The following is a 24,359-nucleotide window of genomic DNA, read 5'->3' on the forward strand; positions in this document are numbered from 1 at the left end:
AAAAAATGCAAGAGACAATCACTATATTAGACACTTTTAGCATACCATGCACCGTGTTACCGTTACCGATATACCATGAGCCCGCCCACCGCCATTGCGCACGTGCTTATTGGTCCCGATGCGGCAAGCGCGGGTGCAGCTGCCTACAGCTGTTGGGTGCCTGGCGCCCTCAAGGCTTGCGGGCTCCTGGTACTCTCGTAATGGTGACTGTAGCACGGTACACAGTATGCTAAAGGTGTTTATCAGCTCGTGTCCTGTCGAACGCTATACGATATGTGAATCTTTAAAGGCCATGCGTTACGCATTAGTTTGTTCCTGCTTGCCTATGTCCTTTTTTTTTTCTTTACTTTCGACACCTTTTTTAATGTGAAAGCATTATATGGTTATGTTGCGTCAGCAAATTTTGTCTGCACTATTATGTCGTTCTGTGGAGATAAATGTGCAAAAGTTTGATTGTGTTAGGTAGTGCATGAGTAGATCGTGAAATGAGGAAATTTTGGTTGATGAACTTGAATTAGATAATTAATTAAATTGAAATAATTAAAATAAATGCTGAGTTTGAGGCAAGTTTTGTGTGGCTGATTCAATGAAAAATGATGTAAATGCATGAGAAGCATAGGTGCAGAATTTTCAACCTGCTGGGGTGGGCTGGGGCCCATGCAGTTAGCACCCTCTCTTTTTTCATTTGCCCTCCCCCCTCCTCTGAATATGCTCCTTGGCAAGAGATGTTTATTTATTTTACTCTCAGGATGCAGAGTACATTACAGAGGGGAACGGCAATTCACAGCAATATAGAAGATAAAAATAACTGGTAGCCCAGTGTAGCTCTCGCTACAAAAAGGTCAGGGGGCCAATTGAGTCCTTGAGGAACCCCAGAACCCAGTGGTGCAGTAGAGGAATCAGTGTCATTAATGCTGACAAATTCAACACGAGAAGAAGTAAATCCACGGATCCAGTTAAGAACTGCAGGGTAAATGTTCAGCGCATTTAGTTTATGTAATAGCAGTGAGTTATCAACTTTATCGAATGCTTTAGCAAGGTCAAGAAATATGCAGTCAGGTTAAAAAGCAGAGTCCAAATAGAAGTGCAAGTCATAAGTGAAGAAAAGTAGTTAATGTCACAAGAGAAGAACTTTCGGAAGCCATGCTCTGTTAAAGAGAAGAAATTGTAATCCTCCAGAAAATTAACAAGATGTGTAAATATATGTGCCATTATTTTGCATGCTATTGATCTCAAGGATATGGGTCAATGGTTAGATGAATCTATCTCCGGCTTTATGTACTGGCATGACCACAGCAGTCTTCCAGTCTTCAGTAGTACACCATGATGATACGATTGCGAGAATATGCATTTCATGATAGAACTATACAGTTTAGCATCTGTATAAATTTTCCATTTATACCACCAGTTCCGCTAGAAGATGTTAGTTTCAAATCGATAATCGGTATGATGCCTTGCAAGTCGAACATGGTGGGATCCATCTCGAAATGATCGCACAGTTGGAGATCGGGACGTTGGATAACATTGGATGAAAAAGGAAATGACTTAACGAAAGTAACATTTGGTACAGTAGCACAGAGGTGGTTGGGAGCAGGTTCGCCGGTGGGTGCAACAACGACACTTTATTGGTGTTTCCAGGTTTTATTATGCTCCAGAAAAGTTTGGATTAGTCTTCAGAATGTTCAAGAGGGTTACATTTAGAGAAGGTGGATTTAGTAGACTTCAGATCTCGTTAATATGCTGAAGCAGCTGTCTTGTATGCTGTCCAATGGGCAGGTTTTCATGAATACCTAGCACTTCGAAAAAGTATTTTCTTTTTGTTAGTAAATCATTTTAAATATCTGTTATACCATGGAGCATGGCTATTGGAGTAATTTCAAAGTAATTTTCATTACTTAAGGCAAGTAATTGTAATGTAATATGTCATTACTTTTTGAGACCAGTAATTTGTAATGTAATTTAATTATGGCTGCAAGATTTCTAGGAAGGTGATTAGTAATGTAATTTAATTACTTTTCAAAAGTAATTTTGCCACATATGACAAAAAGCACTTTGCAAGGACACAACATTGGACACACAATTTTTAAACTCTTCGTGTCTGAGAAACAATGAACCATACAAACATTCTCACAACAAGCTAACAATTTCAAATTTAAAGAGGGAATATGAACTTCTCATGTATCTTTCAAAAATATAAACGAAGACACAAATGAAGTCAAAGAGCAGAAGTTGTAATGGCAAAGCGGCAACACAGGGAATTGAGGGCCGATTTTGTGGAAGGGACTAATTTGAGCTCATGGACTTGGCAGCCTGAAGAAAGCTGAAGCTCGTATTTTACAATGATGAACTTGACTGTCCTTCACATTATAAAAGGCTACCGCACAATCCAGAATGTTTTTCTTCGCACAGTAGACCTCTGACATCACTCTTGGCAACTCCCCGTCGCCCGTGTGAATGTGCGAGTCCGTAGCAGAAGATATGCTGCCCCTTGGCCCCATCGCTTAGTCACCAGGGCAGGGGGGGGGGGGGGGGGGGGGCACCCCTGAAAAAAAAATGGGGGGGGGGGGGGTGCGGGGTGCGGGAGGGGCTTGAATACCTAAGTGGAGTCAGCGGTGGAGTATGGTGGAGTCGGCGCCTATGGTGAAATAAAATAAAAGAAAGTAGAAAGAATAAATAAAACACACAAACGTTTACTTCAGTTTACTGGGTTTAATGTCCCAAAGCGACTCGGGCTATGAGGGCCGCCAAAGTGAAGGGCTCCGGCAATTTCGACCACTTGGGGTTTTTTTAACGCGCACGGACATCGCACAGTACACGGGCCTCTAGAATTTCGCCACCATCGAAATTCGACCGCCACGGCCGGGATCGAACCCGCGTCTTTCGGGTCAGCAGCCGAGCGCCATAACCACTGAGCGACTGAGCCACCACGGCGGCTGAAACATACAAACGTTTCAAATACAGAATAAACAATAGAGGGAGACATAGAGACACGGGAAAGGCTTTCGCACGCCCGCTCTTGAGCAGACTTACTTAAGGACTTACATGCGATCCTGTAATTTTTGTGCATTCACTGTTCGCCGCGATGTTTCAGTGGCTGCTGAATGCTGATCACGAGGCAGCGGGATCAAAACCTAGCCGCGCCGGCGACCACACTTTGTATGAGGCAAATGCCCATGTGCTGTGCAAGAACCCTGCTAACAAGCTCTCCACTGCGTCGTCTCTCGCAGCCCAAAGAGAGCTAGAGGGTTTATTGATGGGAAAGGCAGAGGTGTTGGTCGGAAAAATGAATATCTGCCCTGCTACTCTGCACTGGGAAACGGGAAGAGGGAAAAAATGAATTCATCAAACGCGGTGGCTCAGTGGTTGTGTACTTAGCCGAATTACCCGAATTCGAACCCGGCCGCGGCGGCCGCATTTCGATGGAGGCGAAAACAAAAGGCGCCGTGGACTGTGCGATGTCAGCACATGTTAAAGATCAGCAGGTGGTTGAATTTATTTCGGAGACCTCCACTACGGCACCTAGCTCTTTATTCCTTTCACGTCGGGGTCGGGGTGTCGTAGTTTCTGCTAATTTCCTCAAATACGATGGCACATACCAACGGCGGGGGGTCCACCGAGATATGCGAGACATTTACTGCGTCATGTATCCTCAAAAACCAATTTTAATTTCATTTAGCCCACATACCATAGCTTGCCACTGCTGCCGCTTTCTAGCGCCGCTTAGTGCCTGTTGTTTACAAACACGCTGAATGCCTACCAATGGACCAATCTCACTGCAACATCCAGTCTCAAAACAATCGCCAAAGTTAGGCTAGGCAGTGGCAGGTTACTCTAGGCAGTGGCACCATGCAGCACTATGGCAGTAGGGTGGATTCTATTTTTTTTTTTATTACGGTCCGATTTTATATAAAAAGCACTCACGGCGTGGCGCGCCAGTCGTTGCTCGCTCAGCGTTGACGTCTGACCAGCGTCCCCTCTATACTTTCTGTGCCTGGGCGAACGCTCTCCTCAGGCCGTCGGGCGCCGGCTCCGCCGCCGCATGGCGGCGCTGTGTGAGTAGAATACGTCTGGCGCGTCGGGTGCCTCCGCTCTCTTCGAAATTACGATAAGTTGGGCTGGCGCTGATCGGCCGCGCGCAGTACGATTCTTGCTGCTGCCAAACACTGCTTTCAAATAGCGACCCTCAAACAAGCGAACTTAAAGGTGACAGAACAATTTTTCACGAATTGGATTCAAGTAGGCGCGCGCCGTCATGTCAGCGCAGCAGACGACGCGCGAGCGCATTGCACAGCAATAGCCGCAAACGACGCGACTGAAATGGGCCGGTTACCCTTAGCGACAAGAGCTTCCGAGCTCCCTTTTAAAAGGGTTTGGACTTGAAACAACATGAACGCAGTCGAAAAGTCAACGACAGAACAGCTGCGAACGGCCTGCGTTTCTATGAGCGACGGTGATGAGAAGGGCGTCCTACTCCGGTGGCGGCGTGGCGGCGAAAGGCCGTACTAGCCCCGGCGGCCGGCTCCCACTGTTTGCCTCTCCTTTTCCCAGGCACAGAAAGTATACAGGAGGCGCTGGTCTGACTTGAGGTGGCGCTCATTGTCAAGGAGGCCTGCGTGTAGCCGTAAGTAATTAGCACAAAGGCTCTCATGCAAAGAATTCTAATTTGTGTGCATATTTTGGGCGTATCATAGCCCTTGTTGTCTATAACTAGTAGTTTGGCACCCGCTAAGACGTGCGCAGTGGTGATATTTGTCTGATGCGCACGTGATAGCAGCAGGCTTGTTGCGTTCGAATGATTTACATAGTTCTGGGTTGCAGAAACAATGAGCAGCAGCTTCCAGAAGTGCACGAGACCTGCCCATCGTGGCATTCCGGGTACTAAGTTGTCACCTCTTACCGCAGAGACAGTGCTGTCATGTGGCGTTTCTGCTGTAGATTTTATTCTCGGTGGCGGCTTGCCTCTTGGGGGCATTCTGCTGGCTGAGGAGGACGCGTTCGGTACGTACTCCAGGCAGTTGCTGAAGTACTACGTCGCAGAAGGGATTGAGCAAAAACACCTTGTCTATTTTGCTGGCGGAGACGTTGAGCCATCAAAGTTTCTTCGCGAGCTACCCAAAGCACTGCAATTCTCTGCTGCGGGGCAGCCTGCTTCAGCGTCTAGTACTACGAGTGATGGCGACCTCAAGATAGCGTTCCGCTATGAACGCATGGCAAAGCAAGACTCCCTTTTAGACTACGATGAACTGGACCATGTTTTCGACTTCTCTGATCGGATCGAAAGCACGAAGCTCTACGGCGCTTGTGTGAACACATTTAGCCCTTGCGAAACGTGGGGAAACGCGGCCGATCGGTCGGCTGGCGTTGTGGAGCCTAATTACGCGTCTGTGCTGGGTTGTGTGAGCTCACTAGTTGACAAAGCAAAGACGGACGACAGCGCATCGCATACTGCTGTCAGAATAGCTCTTCAGGGGCTCGGAGGTCCGGCCTGGGGTTCGGTCGCGTCGGTTTGTTCCTTTCTTCATGCTTTAAAAGCGCTCATTAGAGGGGAGCCGGCAAGTGTGTTTGTTACAGTTCCCGAAGTTATCACAAAGGCGCATCCTAGCGTCCTCAGGTGTTGCCGACGAGTGGTTGACATCGTGCTCAAAGTCCAGGCATTTGACGATCACGAGCGTGGTGCCAACCCGCTGTACAAAAATTATCATGGACTCTTGCAAATTGTAAAGCTTTGTCGTCTGTCGTCTCTCGGTGTTCGCATGCCGGATTGTGACTTCCTGTTTCATCAGAGAAGCAAGAAATTTCTTGTGGAACGGCTGCATTTACCGCCAGAACTTGAAACTGAAGAGACGACTTCAACAGACAAGTTGTCTGGCTTGGCATGTGCAAGCAATCAAAAGTTCAGTTTCTGAAACTGGTTAATATTGACAACCGTGCACTTTTGTTTGTTACCGGTCTGTAGCATGTGAAAAGAAGGATTGCACTTCTTTTCTAGCCAAATAGTATTTTCTGGAGCTTTACACTTGCATATCCTGCTGTGGACACGAGGGATTGTGTAGGAGTGGAAGAATTATCACATAAAGTCATGTTGAAACAGGCTGTTGAATGTGAATGCTTCATTTTTTTTTTTCAGTGCAATTCTAGTGGCACACTGTTTAAGAGCAATATTTGGCTTCGCGAAGTTTTATTTTGTCAAATTGAACATTGTCAAACCTGCTGTATAAGTCCTCAAGCTCAATAATGAATTTTTTGTCATCTGCATGCTTCCCAAAATCACCAGCATTATAAGGTGCATTCTTGTGTGTTGTGACAGGACTTGGACCTCCTTTTTCTTTTTTCTGTTGGCAGTTTTTATGTAGATAGCATGTGTTCATTGAATTGTAGTTTATGGGGCTATATTCCGTTCATTATTATTTTTGCCTAATGTACAACTTTACCACTGATACTTTACTTTTTTCTTTTGTACTATTGAGGGCAAAAGTCCCCTGGATGCATAAGTGAAGATAGATGCTTATGGCTGTGTTATTACAGGGTGACTCGAGACATTACTTGTGGAGATGACGGTTGGAATATAATACTCTAATCTGTGGCAATGAAATGAGGTGGTCGGTGCCGCCGTGGTGGCTTAGTGGTTATGGCACTTGGCTGCCGACTCAAAAGACACGGGTTCTATCTTGGCCGCGACAATCGCATTTCGATGGAGGCGAAATCCTAGAGGCCTGTGTGCTGTGCGATGTCAGCGCACGTCAAAGAACCCCAGGTGGTCGAAATTTTCGGAGCCCTTCACTACGGCGTCCCTCATAGCCTGAGCTGCTTTGGGACGTTAAACCCCCCCATAAGTCAAATGTAATGGTCATTGGCAAATATGGAGCCTGTGTGCCTATATCACTTTTCCTGCATCTTGGAGGCTTTTGTCCCTGATAGTAAATAAGCTGTGAAATGCCAGGCTGGCATGCTATGTTGATAGCTTGTGATTTCTTAACACCATGGATAAAATTTAAGATAATATAAGATGTCTTAGGAATTGTATGTCATAATTACAGTACTGTTGTATTAAAAACATGACAATATTTATGTTCGAAGTTATTAGGTGTGAATAAAATGCGTTTGTATTGCTGACATTACATTGCAACTGATCTTTATAACTATTTTTGTTACTTTTGTTGAAGTATTTGGAGTGTATTGTATTTGGAAGCATTTTCTTGAAACTAATGTGGTGAAAACTTGTTACTAATAAGGCTGAATCAAATTAATGGTCATTTTGTTTATTCTGATTTAGAGAGTTCGTTGGTTGTACCTTTTTCATGCATTTTGTTCAGCAAGAGTGGTGGGTACTTCAAGTGAAAATTAAGTGGAAGTTTCAGCATCGAATTACAGGATGTTTGCTTGTGAAAATTTTGTTGGGGGATGGGGGCTACCAATCATTGCAGGCTTGGTCCTATTTTATCATTTTTTCTGGGCTGTTTCCTTGACCTGTTCGATTGGAGTTGCCATAGTTTGATTCAAATTTGGATTTCGGTTCTTGGTGCTAGTTTGTGTCCGTTAAACTGCATGATAACATGTTTTGGATGGTCAGTTGATAGGTTAAGGTAAGAAGACTGTTGTGAACTAAATTTTAGGTTGATGCGTGAACTCTGTGCAAGCTGGTCCACCATGGTTTTCTTCAGAAGGTCTGACCGCACTCACACACACTCTCCAGCCTGTACTGCGAGTTCATTGCATTCCCTTAATGTTTGGGCACAACAGTAGAAGTGCGGAAACATCCCACTGTGCAAATTGAGTATTGTTTCTTTTCTTATTCTTGAAAGTGTTTAGTACGAACAGTACTGTGAGCATATGCAAACTGTTTTGAATTCTGCACATCAACCTAATCTAACCTAATCAAACCTTCTGTTTTGTTTGTGTGCATAAGAAGGTTGTTCTATGAATGACTGAGCAGCATTTTCATTGCCCATGCTTTCGTGCTAACACAGTGCTGTTTAGTACAGGGCCATCTGTATGCAAAATGTACCTTTTGCATTGTGGAAAGCCTGGTTCCTTTGTAAAATTTGTTTGTTGATACATAGTATATAGGTACCTTGTTTGGGTTTTTCATTGTTCCTCATCTGATGAATTGTTTGTCTCTAATGAGAGTTCATAAAAATTTGTATCTATGTACCTTACTGAATAAACTCTTTGCTATCCAATCTGGTATCATCAGTTGCAAGCGCAAAAGAAATACTGTGTGTGGGGAAGCAGGTGCTTTCCCTGCTTCTGAGAGCAGCTACTTGTGGGCAGACATATGCAGTCCTCAAGTGTTATTTTGGTAGTGCTCCTTTGAAGACATTTTGATTGTGTTTTCATACAGTGGGTTGTACTATGTGTTTACTGAAGCATATAAGCACATAGTATTCCAACATCAGTGTAGTTTTAAAAATATGCCTTGTTGCAGGTGCACTAGTGTAGTAGTAGGTGAATTGTAATTAAATTTTAATCCCGTGAATTTCAACTTGCATGCATTGCAGTTGAAGATGGGATTTTAAGTGGTGCTAAACTGCTTCAAGACATAAAAAAGACATTTTACTTGTGATATTTCATAGTTTAGCGAAGTGAGCAACTTGCTGACCTGACAGTTGCCACAAGACTCGGTAGGAGAATTTGCAATGGCTTGTGATGACTGCTGTTTCTTTTCTGAAAGTGTAGTTATTGAGTTCATTACTCATCAGTTTGATGAGCACTTTTTTTTTTCTTCCCTTTAGGATTGAACTGCAACGCACTAAAGGCACGACTGGAAGTGAGAGTGCTGTTTGCTCAGGTGAGTTTGCAAAGCCTAGAAGCCACATGTTACTTTCCTTAGCTGTTGTGTATTGAATGCTTTATTCTCAAACTGACATGCAAGATAAAATGGAAGTCGTCAGAGGTAGTAAGTGCATGCTTGCATGATTTCTTAGTCATGCATGCCTTGCCATGAACTTTCATCACTGCTAAGTGTCCCTCATTAGTCTAATGTATTTCAGGGAGTTCCTCAAGGTGAAGTAGGTTTCAGTTAATGGAGTAATTACTTGGCACCCACCTGGGTGCAGTTGGATGGCTACAAAGGAAAGTTGAAACCTTGGACCTTGAAATAGGGACCACCACACGGGCTGTCTCTCTTGTGGATGCTAACAAGTACATACTTCCTGTTTGACATGTACTACACCTTGGATGATTCTGCTGAATACACTGGACTAATATGGCTCCCGCTTCAAGCATTTAAATCAATTTGGCCACACCCTGTCGTCTGCTAGCCACCCAGGTTGGCTTGATTGGTACGGACTGCCCTAGACAGGCAGTAAGCCCAGGTTCGTGTCCTGTACCAGAATGGAGTTTTCTTGAACTGTGTAGTTTCTGAGAAAACTGCATAGCTTTTTTTTGTATCCAATTGGCTGCACTCGGGTTGGTGCTGATGAGTAATCACTACCTTAATCAAATCTCCCCCCATAACACAAGTACACTTATGTGGATCAAGTTACCATGTTATTGATTGTGTTGCCTAGTGTAGAGGCAAGCCTCTAGAAGCTGCATCTCACACTCACCTTTCTGTTGCCTATGGTACGAGAAAAGACAAAGCTTATAGGATTTCTGTCAAGCTGAACTGCATTTGTGTAGGTTTTAAGTTCTTGAAGTACAGTAAGGAGGAAGATATATGAGAGTTTAGCTGGCTTAGTCATGGGTCACCTTAGTTGTTCCTTGCATCATCACAGTTTCCAAATGTTGGTTTCACCAGTATAGTGACACATTTTCCTAAAGATTTTCTTGTAGCATTCAACCTTGTAATTCTTGGAGCCAGACTGAGTTAAGCTGTGGCCGTTTGACATATGAAATGAGCAGCTTTGTCTTTTTGTCTTTTTAACAGCTACCTGGAGCACCTGCAGAGGAACGCTAACATTTGGAGACATCTCGAGCAACAAAGAACTGAGGTCAGTGTTCATTTTAAATTTGCTCCTTTTGAGCACATGACTACTACTTTATTGTTGCAACATAATGTACTGTAACCACACATCACTACTTCTTTATTGTTGCAACATAATGTACTGTAACCACTTGGAAACTTTTTCTACCAGTTGTACTGTATAATACTTGTTGGGTGCCGAACAAATGTTATCCAACAATGCATGTCTTGCTTTTCTGTGGCAAATTGGATCAATGTCAACAAAAAGCTGTCACACAGGAGGACACAGACTATATTTTTTTTTTTTCTGTAAAAACAGCAGCTTTATCTTTGAAAATTATGTACTGCTACCTCTTGGCAACTGTTGTTTTATTATTTTAAAATGGAAAACTTCTGTTTTTATTGGAAAAAGTCAGCATCACGTAACTTTGGTTTTTGATGACATTGATCTATTTTGTCACTTCAAAGTAAGACGTATTGTTGGGCTTTTTTTATTGTTTATGTCGTGTCAAATTTATTTGACAAAAACTATAAATTGACATAAATTGCATTAAAGCTCTTGTGAAATAGTTGGACAGTCGTGTATAATGTGTCTGGAGGTTAACGTGGTATAAATATGGCAAAAGAAGTAGGGGCATGTAACATGAGAAGCACTGGCATGGAGGCATGGTGTTTTTCAGTAAGTGAACCATGCATGGAGGAGGCAGAGGAAGAGCCTATTGTCTGGTACCCTTACTATTCAAATCCCTTCTCATCTTTTTACCTATGGAATGTACTTTTGAGAACAATTTGTGCATGGACCTTCATAGCAATATGCAGTTCAAGTGCACTTTGCCATTGTGAAATGAACCAGAGCTTGATGTCTTCATTTCATATCTGATCAAGGCTTAGTTTGAGCCAGCTATGGGGGCTGGTCTAGCCACAGCATTATGTGGAAGTAGGGGCAAGTCAGAAAAATTGCAGGTGCTCTAATAAGTATTAGGAATGCACAGAGGTAAAGCTTCCACAGGTAGCACTGTTTCAATGAGCCTTTAGTGAACTGTTTGCACTGACAAACTCTTGATTGGATAGTAAAACATTTATTGCATCGAGAGCGGGTTGCAGGAGACCCATACTAGATGGCCGCTAGCCCATGGCTGTCGGCGACCTCATTGGCCCGCTCGATTGCCCGTACTTGAATCTAAGGGTCCGAGCTGACCAGCACGGCCTCCCACCGCTCGGGAGAAGGGAGCTGTACCAACTCCGCCGGAGGTGGATCATTTGCGCAGTTCCACAGAATGTGGTCGTATGTGGCCCTTTCACCACATTTATGGCAGTCTGGGTCGTACTGGCCAGGGTACATGAGGGAAAGCACTGCCATATTCAGAAGGGAGCGTGTTTGCAGTCGGCGTCAGGTAACTTCCTGCGCTTTTGTTAACGATTTGTGGGGAAGGGGATATGCACGCCTCTCCAGCCTAAAGTGATGGGTGATGTCATGAAATGAGATCAACCCGTCCCTCGTGAAATTCGGGTCGGAGGGCGCGTGACCTGCCTCGTTCCCTGGATTAGACGAGTGGGCCGGGGCCCAGATCAATTCAACTTCTCTAATCCGAGGGGGTGTGTTTTGAAGGATGCGGAGTGAGATGGATGTAATACGGCCCCTCGCGAAATTGCGAATGGCTGTTTTGGAGTCGCTGAATATAATATCAGCACGCGTGTTTGCTATAGATAATGCTATTGCCGCTTCCTCCGCCATCTCGGAGGAGGTGGTTTCTATCGACGCGGCCGCCAACGGGGCGCCGTTCCCATTCACCGCGACCAATGCAAACGGTTTTCTCGGGGTTTGTCGGTATTCCTCTGCGTCCACGTACGCCACATTGTCGTTTCGGCCGTATTTGGTGTGTAGGGCGCGAGCCCTCGCTGTGCATCGGCCTTCGTGGTGTGCGCGGTGCGTGTTCTTGGGTAGGGGTTTAATCAAAAGAGCTTTTCTGATGTGCGCGGGTAACTGCGTTTTCACGTCCCTCTCTGGAAGCTGTTCGCACAGCTTTAGTCTGTATAGGATGGCCCTTCCCATGCTCGCACGAGTGAGTCGTCCGAGCTGGGAAATGAGGTGCGCCTCGCACAGCTCCAAGAGCGTGTTGTGAACCCCAAGGGCCAGCAACCTTTCTGTGGACGTACTGCGCGGGAGCCCAAGGGCCACCTTGTAGGCCTGCCGAATTGTAGCTTTGACCTTGTTCCTTTCCGCGAGCTGCAGTTGCATTTAAGGGAGGGAGTAGATGACCCTGCTAAGGACGAAAGCCTGCACAAGTCGACACAGATCTTACTCTTTCATGCCTCATCTTTTGCTGGAGATGCGTCTGATTAGCCGCACAGTCTCATTGGCCGTGGCCGTGAGTCTGTTGATCGTTTCGGTGTTTTTGCGATTGTTCTGTATGTACATGCCCAGAATGCGTATGGTTTGGACCTCCTTGACTGGAAGTCCTTGCACATATACATTCAGAGGAGTCGGCGGGGTCAGGTTTGCGTTTCTACCGCTTGGCTTGGGCCTGAGAACCACGGTGCAAGAATTAGCAGTTCCAATTTCGAGTGCAAGCATTCAAGGCCCCACTCCCGACGCACAAGTTTCAATTATGTCAACCGCCTGCTGCAGGGTGTCCTCTATTTGGCCGTCATTCCCAGTGACCCACAGGGTGGTGTCATCCGCGTATATGGTGTGCTGCAGCCCCAACAAGGCGGCGAGTTTGGGGGGTAGTGTATTGAGTGCAAAATTAAAGAGGAAAGGTGAGAGCACCGAGCCTTGTGGCGTGCCTCGGCTTCCCAGAGGAATGGGCACCGATTTGAGGCCACGTAATGCAAGCTCTGCGGTCCGCTCGGATAGGAATGATCGGACGTAATTGAATGTCCATTCTCCCGGGTCTATTTTAGAGAGGTTCATGAGGATGGCCTCATGTGAGACATTGTCGAAGGCCTTGTTCAGGTCTAGCCCGAGCACAGCCTTCATCCCGGCCCCGTGTGGAGGGTCCAGCACGTCCTTCTTAAGGGGGGACACTGGTCTTAGATCTATTTTCATTTTTAGTCCAATCCTAATGAAACTATCACTTTGCTCATTTTTCTATACTGATTTCAAATATGAAATTGATTTCTTAATTCATTATTTCCTAAGATAATTACTTTTAATTAGTCATTTATTAGTACCTCAGTACAAAAAAAATGGCTCAATAAAAAATAATTTTATCCCATGGCTACATAGTATGGTGAGTAAAGAGTGCAATAATCAAAACAGTGTTTTCATTTTGCCCACATTAGTAACTTTACAGCACTTCGAATAGCCGCATTCGAAGTGTGACTATCATGCATCGATAAACTTTGCAAAATCATAAATTTTTGAAGAAAAATTAAACAATTGTGCTTAGATTATTGCATACATTGTGCCTTCAGCTTCCCTTAGCAAACAGTATGACACGTCTATCTGTCCTAGACGTTGAGATATTGACGTACTAAGACAGCCAGGTGTCCAAAATTTTCATGGTGTTAAATCACCTGCTCCTGCACAAATTGAGCCCACACTGTGATCTAAATGTAATATTATTGTCAAAATACCGATTTCCTGGAGGAGAAAACTGGTAGAGTTTAAGAATAATAGCTATAGGCTCCAGAAATGTCATTTTTAAAACATTGATTTTGGGGTCATTTTTTGGTCCCAAAGTCCCCCTTTAAGCTGCAGCATCACGTCCTGCGTGGACAAGCTAGCCCTAAAGCCAGTCATTGTGGGAGGAAGTAGGTCACGGTCTTCCGCTTAACTTTTCAGTCGGTTAAGGATGACATGCTCCATGAGTTTTCCGATGCAAGGCATGAGGGAGATGGGCTGCAGATTCTCGATCGAGAGTTTTTTTTCCCGGTTTGGGGATGAAGGTCACCCGTGCATGCCTCCATTCCAGGGGATTTCGCCTGCCCTCCAGTAGGTGTTCATTAGGTCTGTCAGAGCCGTGACAGGCTTGGGGTCTAGGTTTCTGAGCGTCTTGTTCGACACTCTGTCCGGTCCCGCCGCGGAGGTGGTACGGAGCTGACCCAGAGCAAACCAGACCTCAGCATCTACTATGTCTGCGTCCAGGGTTCCATTGGGGAGGCCCTCGTATGCGGGTAGGGGGGTCTGTATGCAACGTGTTCAGGTAGCGTTTTGCAGTTCGTCGAGTAGCTCTGCGTCTGTACCCTGATACTGGTGAACTAGTCTCGTGAGTTGGTCGTGTTGTGTGGATTTTGTGTGTGTTGGGTCAAGCAGGTGGCGGAGCAAGAGCCATATCTATTTGCATCCCATTTTCCCATTCATATTATCACAAATTTGGCCCCATTGTTTTTCTTGCAGTTTTAGTGCGTGTTTCGATTTGGCGCTCGAGTTGTGCCATACGCTTGCATAAGTTTCTGTTGTGCCTCTGTTTCTTCCAGTGATTTAGCAGGCTGGCGTGTGCTTCCCACATGTGGAGGAGTTAAGAGTCTGCCGTTATATGCGGCTCCTCAGTAGGCGTCTCGACCGTGGTGGTCTTGACATCGTCTTTGAGTGCAGCGATCCACTCCGTTAGGTCGTTGATCTGACTGGGGGCAGTCTGCTCTTATAAGCGTCTCAACCTATCCCAGTCGGTAATGCGAGTGTGCATGGGGTGCAGTTTGTGCAATTTCGTGTCAAATGTCGTGGCTAGTATGTAATGATCGCTTCCCAGCGTGTGTTTCGTGTTGGACCCGCGGGCGTCGTGAATGTTTTTGGAGAGTGTGAGATCCGGTGAGGTATCTATGCTAACACTATTTCCGACCTGCATGTTTTCTTGGGGATCGTTAAGAATTGTGAGGCCCAGGTTTTGGATCGTTTGCCGCAGCTTGGTGCCCTTGGGGTTGTTTTTGCGATAACCCCAAGCAGAATTGGTGGAAAACAGCGCAACGACACGGACAGAGTGGAAGAAAAATACAGGACAAGCGCTGACTCACAACTGAAATTTATTTAAGGAAAGCAGTGCATTTTATAGACAAAGTGGCCAACTTATCAGCTAGTACATAGACAAAACCCAAGTTTCTACGTGCCATCGAGGTATGCAACCTCACTGTCATATAATGAAATAGATGGCTTACTGACGCATAACCTTTTTTTCTTCATGTGATATGCTTCCATAATCTCACGTGTTAATCGGGACGGGTGTTTGTAGAGGATATCACAGTAAGGCAATGAAGGAAAACAAAATTGGCAGTCTCGAACATGGTCAACTAGATGATTAGATTTGTTAGCTTCCAGATTATTTGCATGCTCTTTCAAACGTGTATTGATGCAACACCCCGTCTGCCCGATATATATTTGTCCGCATGACATAGGGATTTTGTACACAACCTCTTCTGCGCATGGCACATACATTGTTTCGTGCTTAACCCCACAAGTTGTTTCAGATTCTTTTCGTTGTTCAGCCTTTCTTTCCAAAACAGCACAAACCCTTTTAAGTTTCTTGGGTGCTGAAAAAACCACCCCTACGCCATACCTTTTTGCCACATTTTTAAGATTATGTGACATACGGTGTACGTATGGGAGAATGGCAAACTTTGTTGTGAGTCAGCGCTTGTCCTGTTTCTTCCACTCTGTCCGCGTCGTTGCGCTGTTTTCCACCAATATGTACCACCAACTCGCCCGTTTGGCTATTGTGCCCAAGCAGAATGTTGGGCGTTAAAGTTGCCTACCACCAGGAGTTGTGCCCTGGCGGCCAGGCAGTAGGTCGGGAATTCCTGACCCTCTGTCTTTCGGGGAACTGTATAAGTTCAGAATAAAGAGATTTGCGTCTCCCTTTTTCCTCGGCACAATTTCTAGTAATGTGCATTGTTCATTAGAATTGTCTATGGTGTGTTGTATCGCCGTAATGTTGCGTTGCACAAAGGTAGCGAGCTTTGAACGGGGTTGTCGCCGTCGTCACTGTGTTCGAGGGGGGAATGAATGGTAATTCCGGTAATTCCGTTGGCCGCTAGCTTCTTCAAGGGCTATAGCGTCCGGTTGCTTACCCAGGTTTTGGATGTGAAACTGCAGGTTTTCCCGTTTGTTGCAGAACCCCCTGCAGTTCCATTGCCATACCTCAATTTGTTAGCGAGGGGCCGTGGTGGGATATGGGAGGGATGATTACGGGCAAGGTCGCGACTGGTGGTGTTACATTACGGCTTGCCTCCAAGGCCGCGAGGTGCTCCACTACTTGATTGAAAAATGTAGCGATGTTTGTACCCAACTGGGTTACTTCCCTCGTAAGATTGTTAACTTTTTCCTCGAGACCGCTAAATTTGTTCTTGGGGGCGTTATTTCAGCTTTTATCTTGTCTGTAGGCTTAGGTTTGATTGTCAGTTGCGGGTTGTCCTCTCGGGACGCTTCCGCAGTGCGTTTCGATCCGGAGCCCTCGTTGAAAGGAGCTGGCCTTTTGAGGTTAATGCGGCTATCCGTCTCCATCGCATTACTGGTGGACGGTATAGCGCTTAGCACGGAAGAGGGGGTCGAGCGAGGTATGTGGGGCACGGCTGTTGGGGGTTGTAGCAATTTAAACGGCCTTTTCATTTCGGCCATCTCTCTTTGAATTTTCACAAGGGTTTCTTCTCTGGACTGTATTTTATCTAGGAGCTCCTTCTCACAAGCCGTATAGTTTTGGGAGGCTGTATCTGGCCAGCTCACCTGCTTCTTCGAGCAGCTTCCGCTCCTGCTCCTGTTCGCACTCCTCCATCTGTCCTTGCTTCCCTGCCTCGAACTGGCACCCTTGGCGCCCTGGCTCGACGACAGTTGGGGGAAGGAGGTGGATCTGTCGCGGGAACTGCTGCCCTGACGGCGGCTCGACAATCAGTTGCCGGCCTTGTCTCTGGAACGTGACTGTGTCCAGACTGCTGGTCGCTTTCCTCTTTTTGCTTCTTTTGTTGTCGGTTGTGTCTGGGGTGGCGGTCTACGAAGCGATGCTTGCAGTTCCTGCTGCCGGTGTTGTGGGCGCCTTTGCACACAATGCACTTTGGCGTGCACGTGTGCTCTTCCTCCTTGGCTGGGGGAGGGGGTTCTTCGCTGCATCTGCGGCACATTTGGGTTTGTAGTAGACGTCCGCCCGATGACCCGACTCTTCTGCAGTTGAAACATGTTTCGACCTGCTCCCTGTACGGGTGCACACGGAAAGGACTCTCCCAATAGTAGATGGTGTCTGGAGCCTTCTTGCCGGCGAAAGTCACCACGATGGACATTGGTTGTCCGAGGTTGCGCTTCAGAAATCCCTGTCGGACCTCATTGGCTGTCCCGCCATCGTATGCATAATAAATTACGCCTCTCGTGTAGTCGTCCGGCGCTGACACGTACAATGTCACTCTGTACGCTTTGTTGCCCATCTTGAGCAGTGTCGGGTTGCTGTACACCGAAGCCCTGAGCTTATTCGGTGTGCTAATGGTAAATGCATTGTTAACTGTGTTAACACGAAGACAGTCTTCATTCACCACCTCTTCAAGCAGTAGGTCGAACGCTGCACAGGTAACTTAGAGAATGTTGCGCGGCGCGACTGTGCGCAAATCCATGTCTCGTGTCCTGACGACGACTTTATAGTCGTTTGCTGGTAGACATGGGAGTGGTGCCTGCCTGCGTCGGGCAGGTGGATTTTTCCGAAGAGCGGATTTGGACTTGCCTTCGTTACAAGGAACGCCGGTAGCGGTGCCATGCTCCTTCCTCGGCGTCGCCGGCGCGTTTGTCGGGTCTACATTCCCATGAATGGCGTTCTTCGCTCCGGGGTGCCGGTAGCGTTCTTGCTGGTTGAGAACGTTCTTCCATCCTTCTTCGGCAAGCTGCGCGAGAGTAATGTCTTTGCCCTCTACAGCATATTCCATGATGCGATCTTTCCGGGTGGTCCATGTGGCGAGCAGGTCCGTGCGGCACGGCACCGGCGTTCGGCCTAGCGTTAGGCCAAACGCGGTTCACCAAGTGTTGACACTAAAAGTCGCGAAAGATGGCTAACCAGTGGTCGTACCTGGCGAAATCAGGTATCGGTTGGAATGGAGCACCTTTCAGAATCCTTCGTACAATTCACAGGAACAGAAGTCAACGAAAATCACCAAAAACTGGTCGCGAGGTCAGAGGTCATGCGGCGCACGTCCGCACTGCTCGGAGCCTCAGGTGAATCCCTGACAAACTCTTGAACTTCAAGCTGTAAGCTTAAGGTGCTGGCAAGTGTTTTGCTATTTGCAAAGACAGGCCTAAGAGAGTGTGGGGGTGTACTGCGCACAAAAAGACAAGGACAAGAAGATAACACAACAGGCGCAGTTCTTTTTGTGCGCAGTACACCCCCCCTTGTATTTACCATGATTGACCGACTAGCCCAACAACGTACGCTCTTAAGAGAGTGTGATGAGTTTTTTTAGATCTTTGTGCAAATTGTTTTCCAGAACATACAAACCTGTTTTAAGGTGTTGAGACAGGCTAGCAAGTACAAAATTTTATACGAGCATTGCTACCAAATAGGGCACACGAACAAGGGAACAAGTGCTTATGCAGTGTCATAAGCAGTGCACCCCTGAAATACATGAAGCACGTGTTGTCCAAAGCAGAGGTTGCACTTGTCAGTCATCGACCCGTGTATCTGATTGCTATCTCCATCTGTTTATCTGATGATGGACTGTAGCATGTATGCACCTGAAGTTACTGGGTACTTTTTCATTCTTATTACCTGTTTATTTTTATTTTTTTGTGCAGAGCCTTTATACAGTAAAAGCTCGTTTATTCGACCTTCTTTAACTTGGAAATCAAGATAATTCGAACAGCCAGCGCAGTCCCTGCCAGCACCCATGTAAGTCTATGTTGTCGGACGCTCTCTAATTCGGATGCTACGCGTCTCGCACCGGTTAATTTGAACAGCTTCCTGAAGGGAGGCCATGTCCAGGTACGAATGGCATGGTAGGGGATAGTCAAAATAGCCCAACTCAAATCTCATTTTCATTCTGCAGAGTCAACGGCAGATGTGATCAAAATGGACGAGCCCGTCCCCAAGAATTATCTGACCACTTAGTTTTGTTTTCACTTTACTGAGTTTCGCACTAGCCTGTGGTGACGGCGTCTATCAGCCACACATCAACCAGCCAACCGAGCGCAGCTGCATGCTGTGTAGGATGCTGATTGGCGCTGCTGCACATTTCTCTCTCTTCCACCCGCGTGGTTCTCTTGTCACCGCTCTTGCCATGTGTCGTTCATTCTGTGCTTTGAAGCTTCCTCACATGCAATGCAGCTGCTTCTGAGGGGCTCCACAGCTACTGCATCGCACGGTGAAGGGTGCTGGGGAGGCCCTTAACATTTTGGAGTAGTGCTGCTTCAACGCTTGTGATGGTGTGCCCGCTATAAAGCATTGATGAAAATGTGGAAAACAGTTACTGTCGTGCCGTTCTCATCTAAAAAGCAGGTGACCGCTGCGCAGGTTTTTTCACCTAATAAATTTACCATGATGCAAGCGGATCTTGACAGTTTTTTTGGGGGTCATTCGATAATTCGAACTTCCGGATAATTCGAACATTTTTTCCAGTCCCTTAAAGTTTGAATTCTGTATATTTCGTCACAGGAACAGTAAAATTTAATTTGTAGCGCAAAGCCTGCATTGTTTCATTTCATTGTTCATATGTCCCCTTTAGCAAGTGCTGATTGCATTAGAATAAGCATGACTGCTAATTTGCAATAATGTGAGCCTCACTATTTTAGGCGGAGGTGGGTTTCTACCAGAACGAACACGGTGTGCACATATACAGTGCTTCAACACATTTCATTAACACTACCCATGGACAAAGTTTACATTCCAGTGAGAGCGTGCGTTGCCCAGTCTTGGAGGCCATATCTATGAACATCATGAATGCCGCCACCCTAAAGGACCGCGTTGCGGCACAGAACGCTCAGACCAGTCGTGTCAGTATGCTGTGCGGCATTTGAGTGGGGCCCGTTTTTTAATGCAGGAATGCATTTAACGTATACATTTTTACCTCTCTTTGTCTGAAGATTTTTGTCTGTCCATCCGTCTGTCCGGCTGTCCACACCACGCAGAAAGGTACAGGTTTGAGCGGGAGTCGAACCCACGCATTTTAGGTACCAGTACGGGTAGAGGCAATATGGCGTGCTGCGGCCTTTTGCGCCGACGTGAGCAGGCGGCACTGCTGAGATTGAAAAAAAAAAAGGCAGTGCACAGGCCTGTCCTTTGGCTCCAACTAGGCCACAATCAGTGCTGCATGCTGACAGAAAGGAGTTGGAATAGACGTGAAAGAAAAAATTGGCAGTGGCTTAGCTCGGCTATGCCAGGCTATACGTAGCGAGTGGTATGTTTCCCTGGCTGAGCTTTTTTTCGGAAACTCGAATGGTCTGATCAGTCACACGACGGGCCTTCACATCCTCTTCTGTTGGTTCCCGTTGACTGACGCCTTCTATGGGCTCCATCTTGGCGGCTACGTGCCATCTGTTACGCTCGGCAGTATGGCATCTCCGCTGCTCTGTTCACCTTCTGATGCTCATTCTATCTTTGTTGAGTAGCCAACTGCCAGGCGACAACCTCAGGATCGGATGAGTTAATCTTCTTTTGTCTATACCGCCATTTAGCAGCGGATGGACTCTCCTTGTCTGCATGCATGTCAAACGTTGTGATACAGACGCCTATTACATCTCCGCCTTTTATACGCAATGCTGCGCGTGCGACGCGCGGTTCGGGTGATAGAGCGGCGTGCAGCGAGGCGGCAATGAAGAAAGGGGCGCAGAGAAGCTGTGGGGTCTCTCTGGTTACTATGGTATCAGCGCATGCGCACAACTGCTCATCCACGTGACGTCACGCTCGGCTATGACGGTGGAGCGGGCACGCAGCCATGGCGACGGTGAAGCGCACGCCACACCTTGCTCCTCTCCGGCTCCCATGGTAACGGCGCATGCGCACAGCTGGCCTCTCCCATGCACCGTGAAATGCCTGACTGGTAGCCCTGTGTAGCTCTCACTACAAAAGCTTGAAAGAGAAGGCACACATCACAGCAACTGTTGTCGCCAAAATAACAGTGCCGCCTGCTTCAGCAACCGATGCTCCCAATAGGGGAATAACTAGAAGAATAAGAATGGGGTGGAGTGATATGGCAGGTTCTCTCAGATCATGAATGGCAGTTTAGCAATATCCTTCAAGAGAAAAGTACACAGCAGCTGTATCTTACCGGTATTCACCTATGGGGCTGAAACATGAAAGCTAACGAAAAGGGTTCAGCTTAAGTTGAGGACAACGCAGCAAGCAATGGAAATAAAAGTGATAGCTGTAACGTTAAGAGACCGGAAGCGGGCAGAATGAGGGAGGGAACAAACAGGTTAATGACATCCTAGTCGAAATCAAGAGGAAGAAATAGGCTTGGGCAGGGCATGTGATACGAAGGCAAGATAACCACTGGCTCTTAAGGGTAACGGAGTGGATTTCAAGAGAAGGCAAGGATAACAGAGGGCAATAGAGATTTAGGTGGGCGGATGAGATTAAAATGTTTGCAAGGATATAATGGCTGCAGCTGGCAAAGGACAAGGTTAATATGAGAGACATGGGACAGACCTTTGCCCTGCAGTGGACGTAGTCAGGCTAGTGATGATGATGACTCCCAATACCCCTCTTTTTACACATGACATGTAGGTCTTAGAAGCTTATGCAAAGCGCACTTGCTCATGTTATAGCTTGCGATTAGTGTGTCATGAACAACAGTGTTGCTAAAAACTGCACGAAATTCGTATGCAGCGAAGCACAAGGATGAAAGGAAAGATTTATTGATATAAAAGACACAGTACAAGAGGGAAATTTTAAATGCTTATGAATGCACAGTATTCTCATGAGATTGCCAACAAGAGACACCTTGGAAACTTGCAGCTTTTTATCGTTTTGGAATACGCAGAATGTGTTTCTTCGTGATGCGTTCTCTGTTGCGTTCACACATGCGTTTGTAGCATCCCTCGCACGCTTGTAGTGTACGCATTGGTTCTCTTTGTGTGTGATAGCTTTTGTGTGTGTGGTTGGCTGGTTGCATGCCTAAAATGTCTATAAATATGCTTGTACTAATGCTAACGCCTTTGTTCCTTGCATTTGCCTGACCGACCTCACCTGGAATGTGGGACACTGTTGGAAAGTAAATCAAATTAAAAACATGCTTGTGCTGAGATGCCGACAACAGGGGAGGATTCTAAGTAGATGTGATGCATGCTGTGTCGTCGCTGCTGCCATGTGGGTGCTTCCAAGTGACTTAATGAAAACAGTGCTTAAAGGTTATAATTCTATGGTGACAACCTTGCTTTTGTTGTTCCTTGTGTTTGCATAAGATCAAGACATTTAATAGCACACATTCCTGCAGTGGGGTAATCTAAGCAGAGCATCGCAAATTTTTCTTTTAAGCAGACGTCAAAGAAACCTGCACCGTGCCTGACTTTGTGCCTATTATTTGAAACCTATTCGAAAACTTCAGACGGTATTCGATTCATTTAGAATAATTTTGAACGTGCACTATTTGATGAGAATATTCGATTCGCTATTAGAAAATTTCTAGTATTTGCACACCCATAGTTCTCTGTGCAGTGCGTTCTCCACACCAGACGTCATACTGGTAATCACTAGTTCCTTCTGCTGATTCGGTTCAGAAAGGCAGTTACAGTGCTCAAAAAATAATCACAAATCCTCAGTTTTCATTCTAATTGCAGTAGTGATCATACGTGGCCCCGGGCACTACTGTCACTTTTTTTTACATTTATGTTGTAAACAATTTACCTCAAGTGTAAGTGTTTGTCTGGGAACAGTTTGGGTAGGAATGTCTTGGCTCATCTGCTACCAGCGTAAGAGGTGAAGGCGCAAATATGTGCAGATTTGTTCAATAGACCAGAAGAAGCCAAAGTGTGTGCTGCACTAAAGCTTACTTTCCTATTTATTGACAGGCTTCTGAGTATTTATGACTGTCCATTAGAAGCATAATCTGTGGGAGCCATGATTTAATCTTTAATTGTGTGTATCAGACCCTTTTACCACTAATGCACATATCAGAAGCAGTCATTAGGACGTGTAGTCAACAGACAAAAATATGAGTAATTAGAATAGCAGCTGACAGCATACGCATAGAACACATTGATACATATAGAACATATATCTTTTACCACTTTCAGGTGGTCTACCTTCTTCGATGGTAACCTGGCGAGGGCTACTGCCAATGAATTGTGAGTATTTCTGGGAGAGATGAAAAAAACTAGTGGAATGGGCTGCTGAGCACTGTAGTTTTCTCTGATTTTTGGAAGAGCAGGTTAGAGTAAACATTACAGATAGTGATCTTAAGTGCATTAACACTTTGCAACAATGCATAGAGCAGGTTACAAGCTGAACTCACCACAACCACCACAAATCAAAAAAAGTGTGTAAGAGGTCCTGATTGTCAAAATATAAGCCGCTGCCCTAGTCTGCTGTCCAAGTGTGGTTGCTTAGTTTCTGTTCAGCTTTTTAACACTTCCTTTAACTCTTCAATTCTGTCAGTGGTGCACCCATGATGCCATTTTGCAGGATTGGACAAAGTACCTTTTTGGGTTTTTGGTGACATTGATAGGTTGTAGAGACAGCACCAATTATTTTTCATGGTGTATCAGATTCATATACACCCTGATGGATTTAGAAAAAGGAATTTTAGCACTAGTATCACTTGTGCAAAACAGAACTCTGTTGCCATTTTTCTTATTTGTGAAAACCAATACACACAGTTGTTTGGACCCATAGCCACTATGGCTTGTGAAGTGTCTAGTTTCGATATGCAGTCAACAGCCGCGTTAAAAACTTGAAATACCATGCGATATCAAAAGATAATAGTGAAGCAAGATCAAATGCTCTAAACCAGTCAACAAGCATGTTTACTCTCACATTTCCATTGAACCAAAGAAAACCTGCAGTTTTTGATCATTAATTTTATAACAGGGTGGCAGAAAATTATTAGTTGCTGCTACTGTTTGTCTTGTCAGTAATGTGAGTATTATTTGGGACAGGTGATCACTGCCTGGCAACGTTTAATGCTAGAACCTTATCCAGTGAGGCTAGCCTACCAGTGCTGTTCGAGGAACTAGCGGGTTTTAAATCTGATGTCATCGTGTTTAGTGAGGTTAGGAAGACAGATGTATACAGTCCTAAGAGGCGGGCACATACTGGGCTATCGTGGATTAGCGGACAGACGAGAACGAGGTGCGGGATTCCTCATCAATAAAATATAGCTGGCAACTTAGAGGAGTTCTATAGTATCTATAGTATTAACGAGAGGGTGGCAGCTATTGTAATTATGCTTAATAAGGCCTACACAGCGGCTCAGTGGCTAGAGCGCTTGATGCTGACCCGAATGACGCAGGCTCGATCCCGGCCACGGCGATTGAATTTCAATGAAGGTGAACTTCTGGAGGCCTGTGTACTGTGCAATGTCAGTGCACGTTTACGAACCCCAAGCAGTCGAAATTTTC

General features: G+C 45.9%; 2 protein-coding genes across 5 annotated transcripts in view; both read left to right on the forward strand.

Moving 5' to 3' along the window:
• The first annotated feature begins 4,485 nt into the window (after nt 1–4,485).
• The window catches only part of LOC144113216 (uncharacterized), a 40,746-nt gene continuing 20,872 nt past the window's right edge, over nt 4,486–24,359 (forward strand). The window contains exons 1-5 of one of the 4 annotated variants that reach the window (XM_077646192.1): nt 4,486–4,621; nt 8,733–8,788; nt 9,869–9,932; nt 18,603–18,696; nt 23,037–23,087. The gene's annotated coding sequence lies outside the window, so the exon portion shown is untranslated. Of the gene's footprint in view, nt 4,622–8,732; nt 8,894–9,843; nt 9,933–18,602; nt 18,697–23,036; nt 23,088–24,359 lie in introns of all 4 variants that reach the window. The other 3 variants (XM_077646194.1, XM_077646195.1, XM_077646193.1) reach the window with 3 other exon arrangements.
• On the forward strand, nt 4,585–8,180 carry Elp4 (Elongator complex protein 4). Its single transcript, XM_077646196.1, has one exon. It carries the CDS (start codon nt 4,824–4,826, stop codon nt 5,904–5,906), a length of 1,083 nt encoding a protein of 360 aa, XP_077502322.1. The 5' UTR covers nt 4,585–4,823; the 3' UTR covers nt 5,907–8,180.

The sequence above is a fragment of the Amblyomma americanum genome, chromosome 1 (genome assembly GCF_052857255.1).
Source record: "Amblyomma americanum isolate KBUSLIRL-KWMA chromosome 1, ASM5285725v1, whole genome shotgun sequence".
NCBI lineage: Eukaryota > Metazoa > Arthropoda > Arachnida > Ixodida > Ixodidae > Amblyomma > Amblyomma americanum.

What these genes read in the sequence shown, in the direction of transcription:
- Elp4 (XM_077646196.1), top strand. Translation starts at nt 4,824, where the DNA reads ATGAGCAGCAGCTTCCAGAAGTGCACGAGACCTGCCCATCGTGGCATT.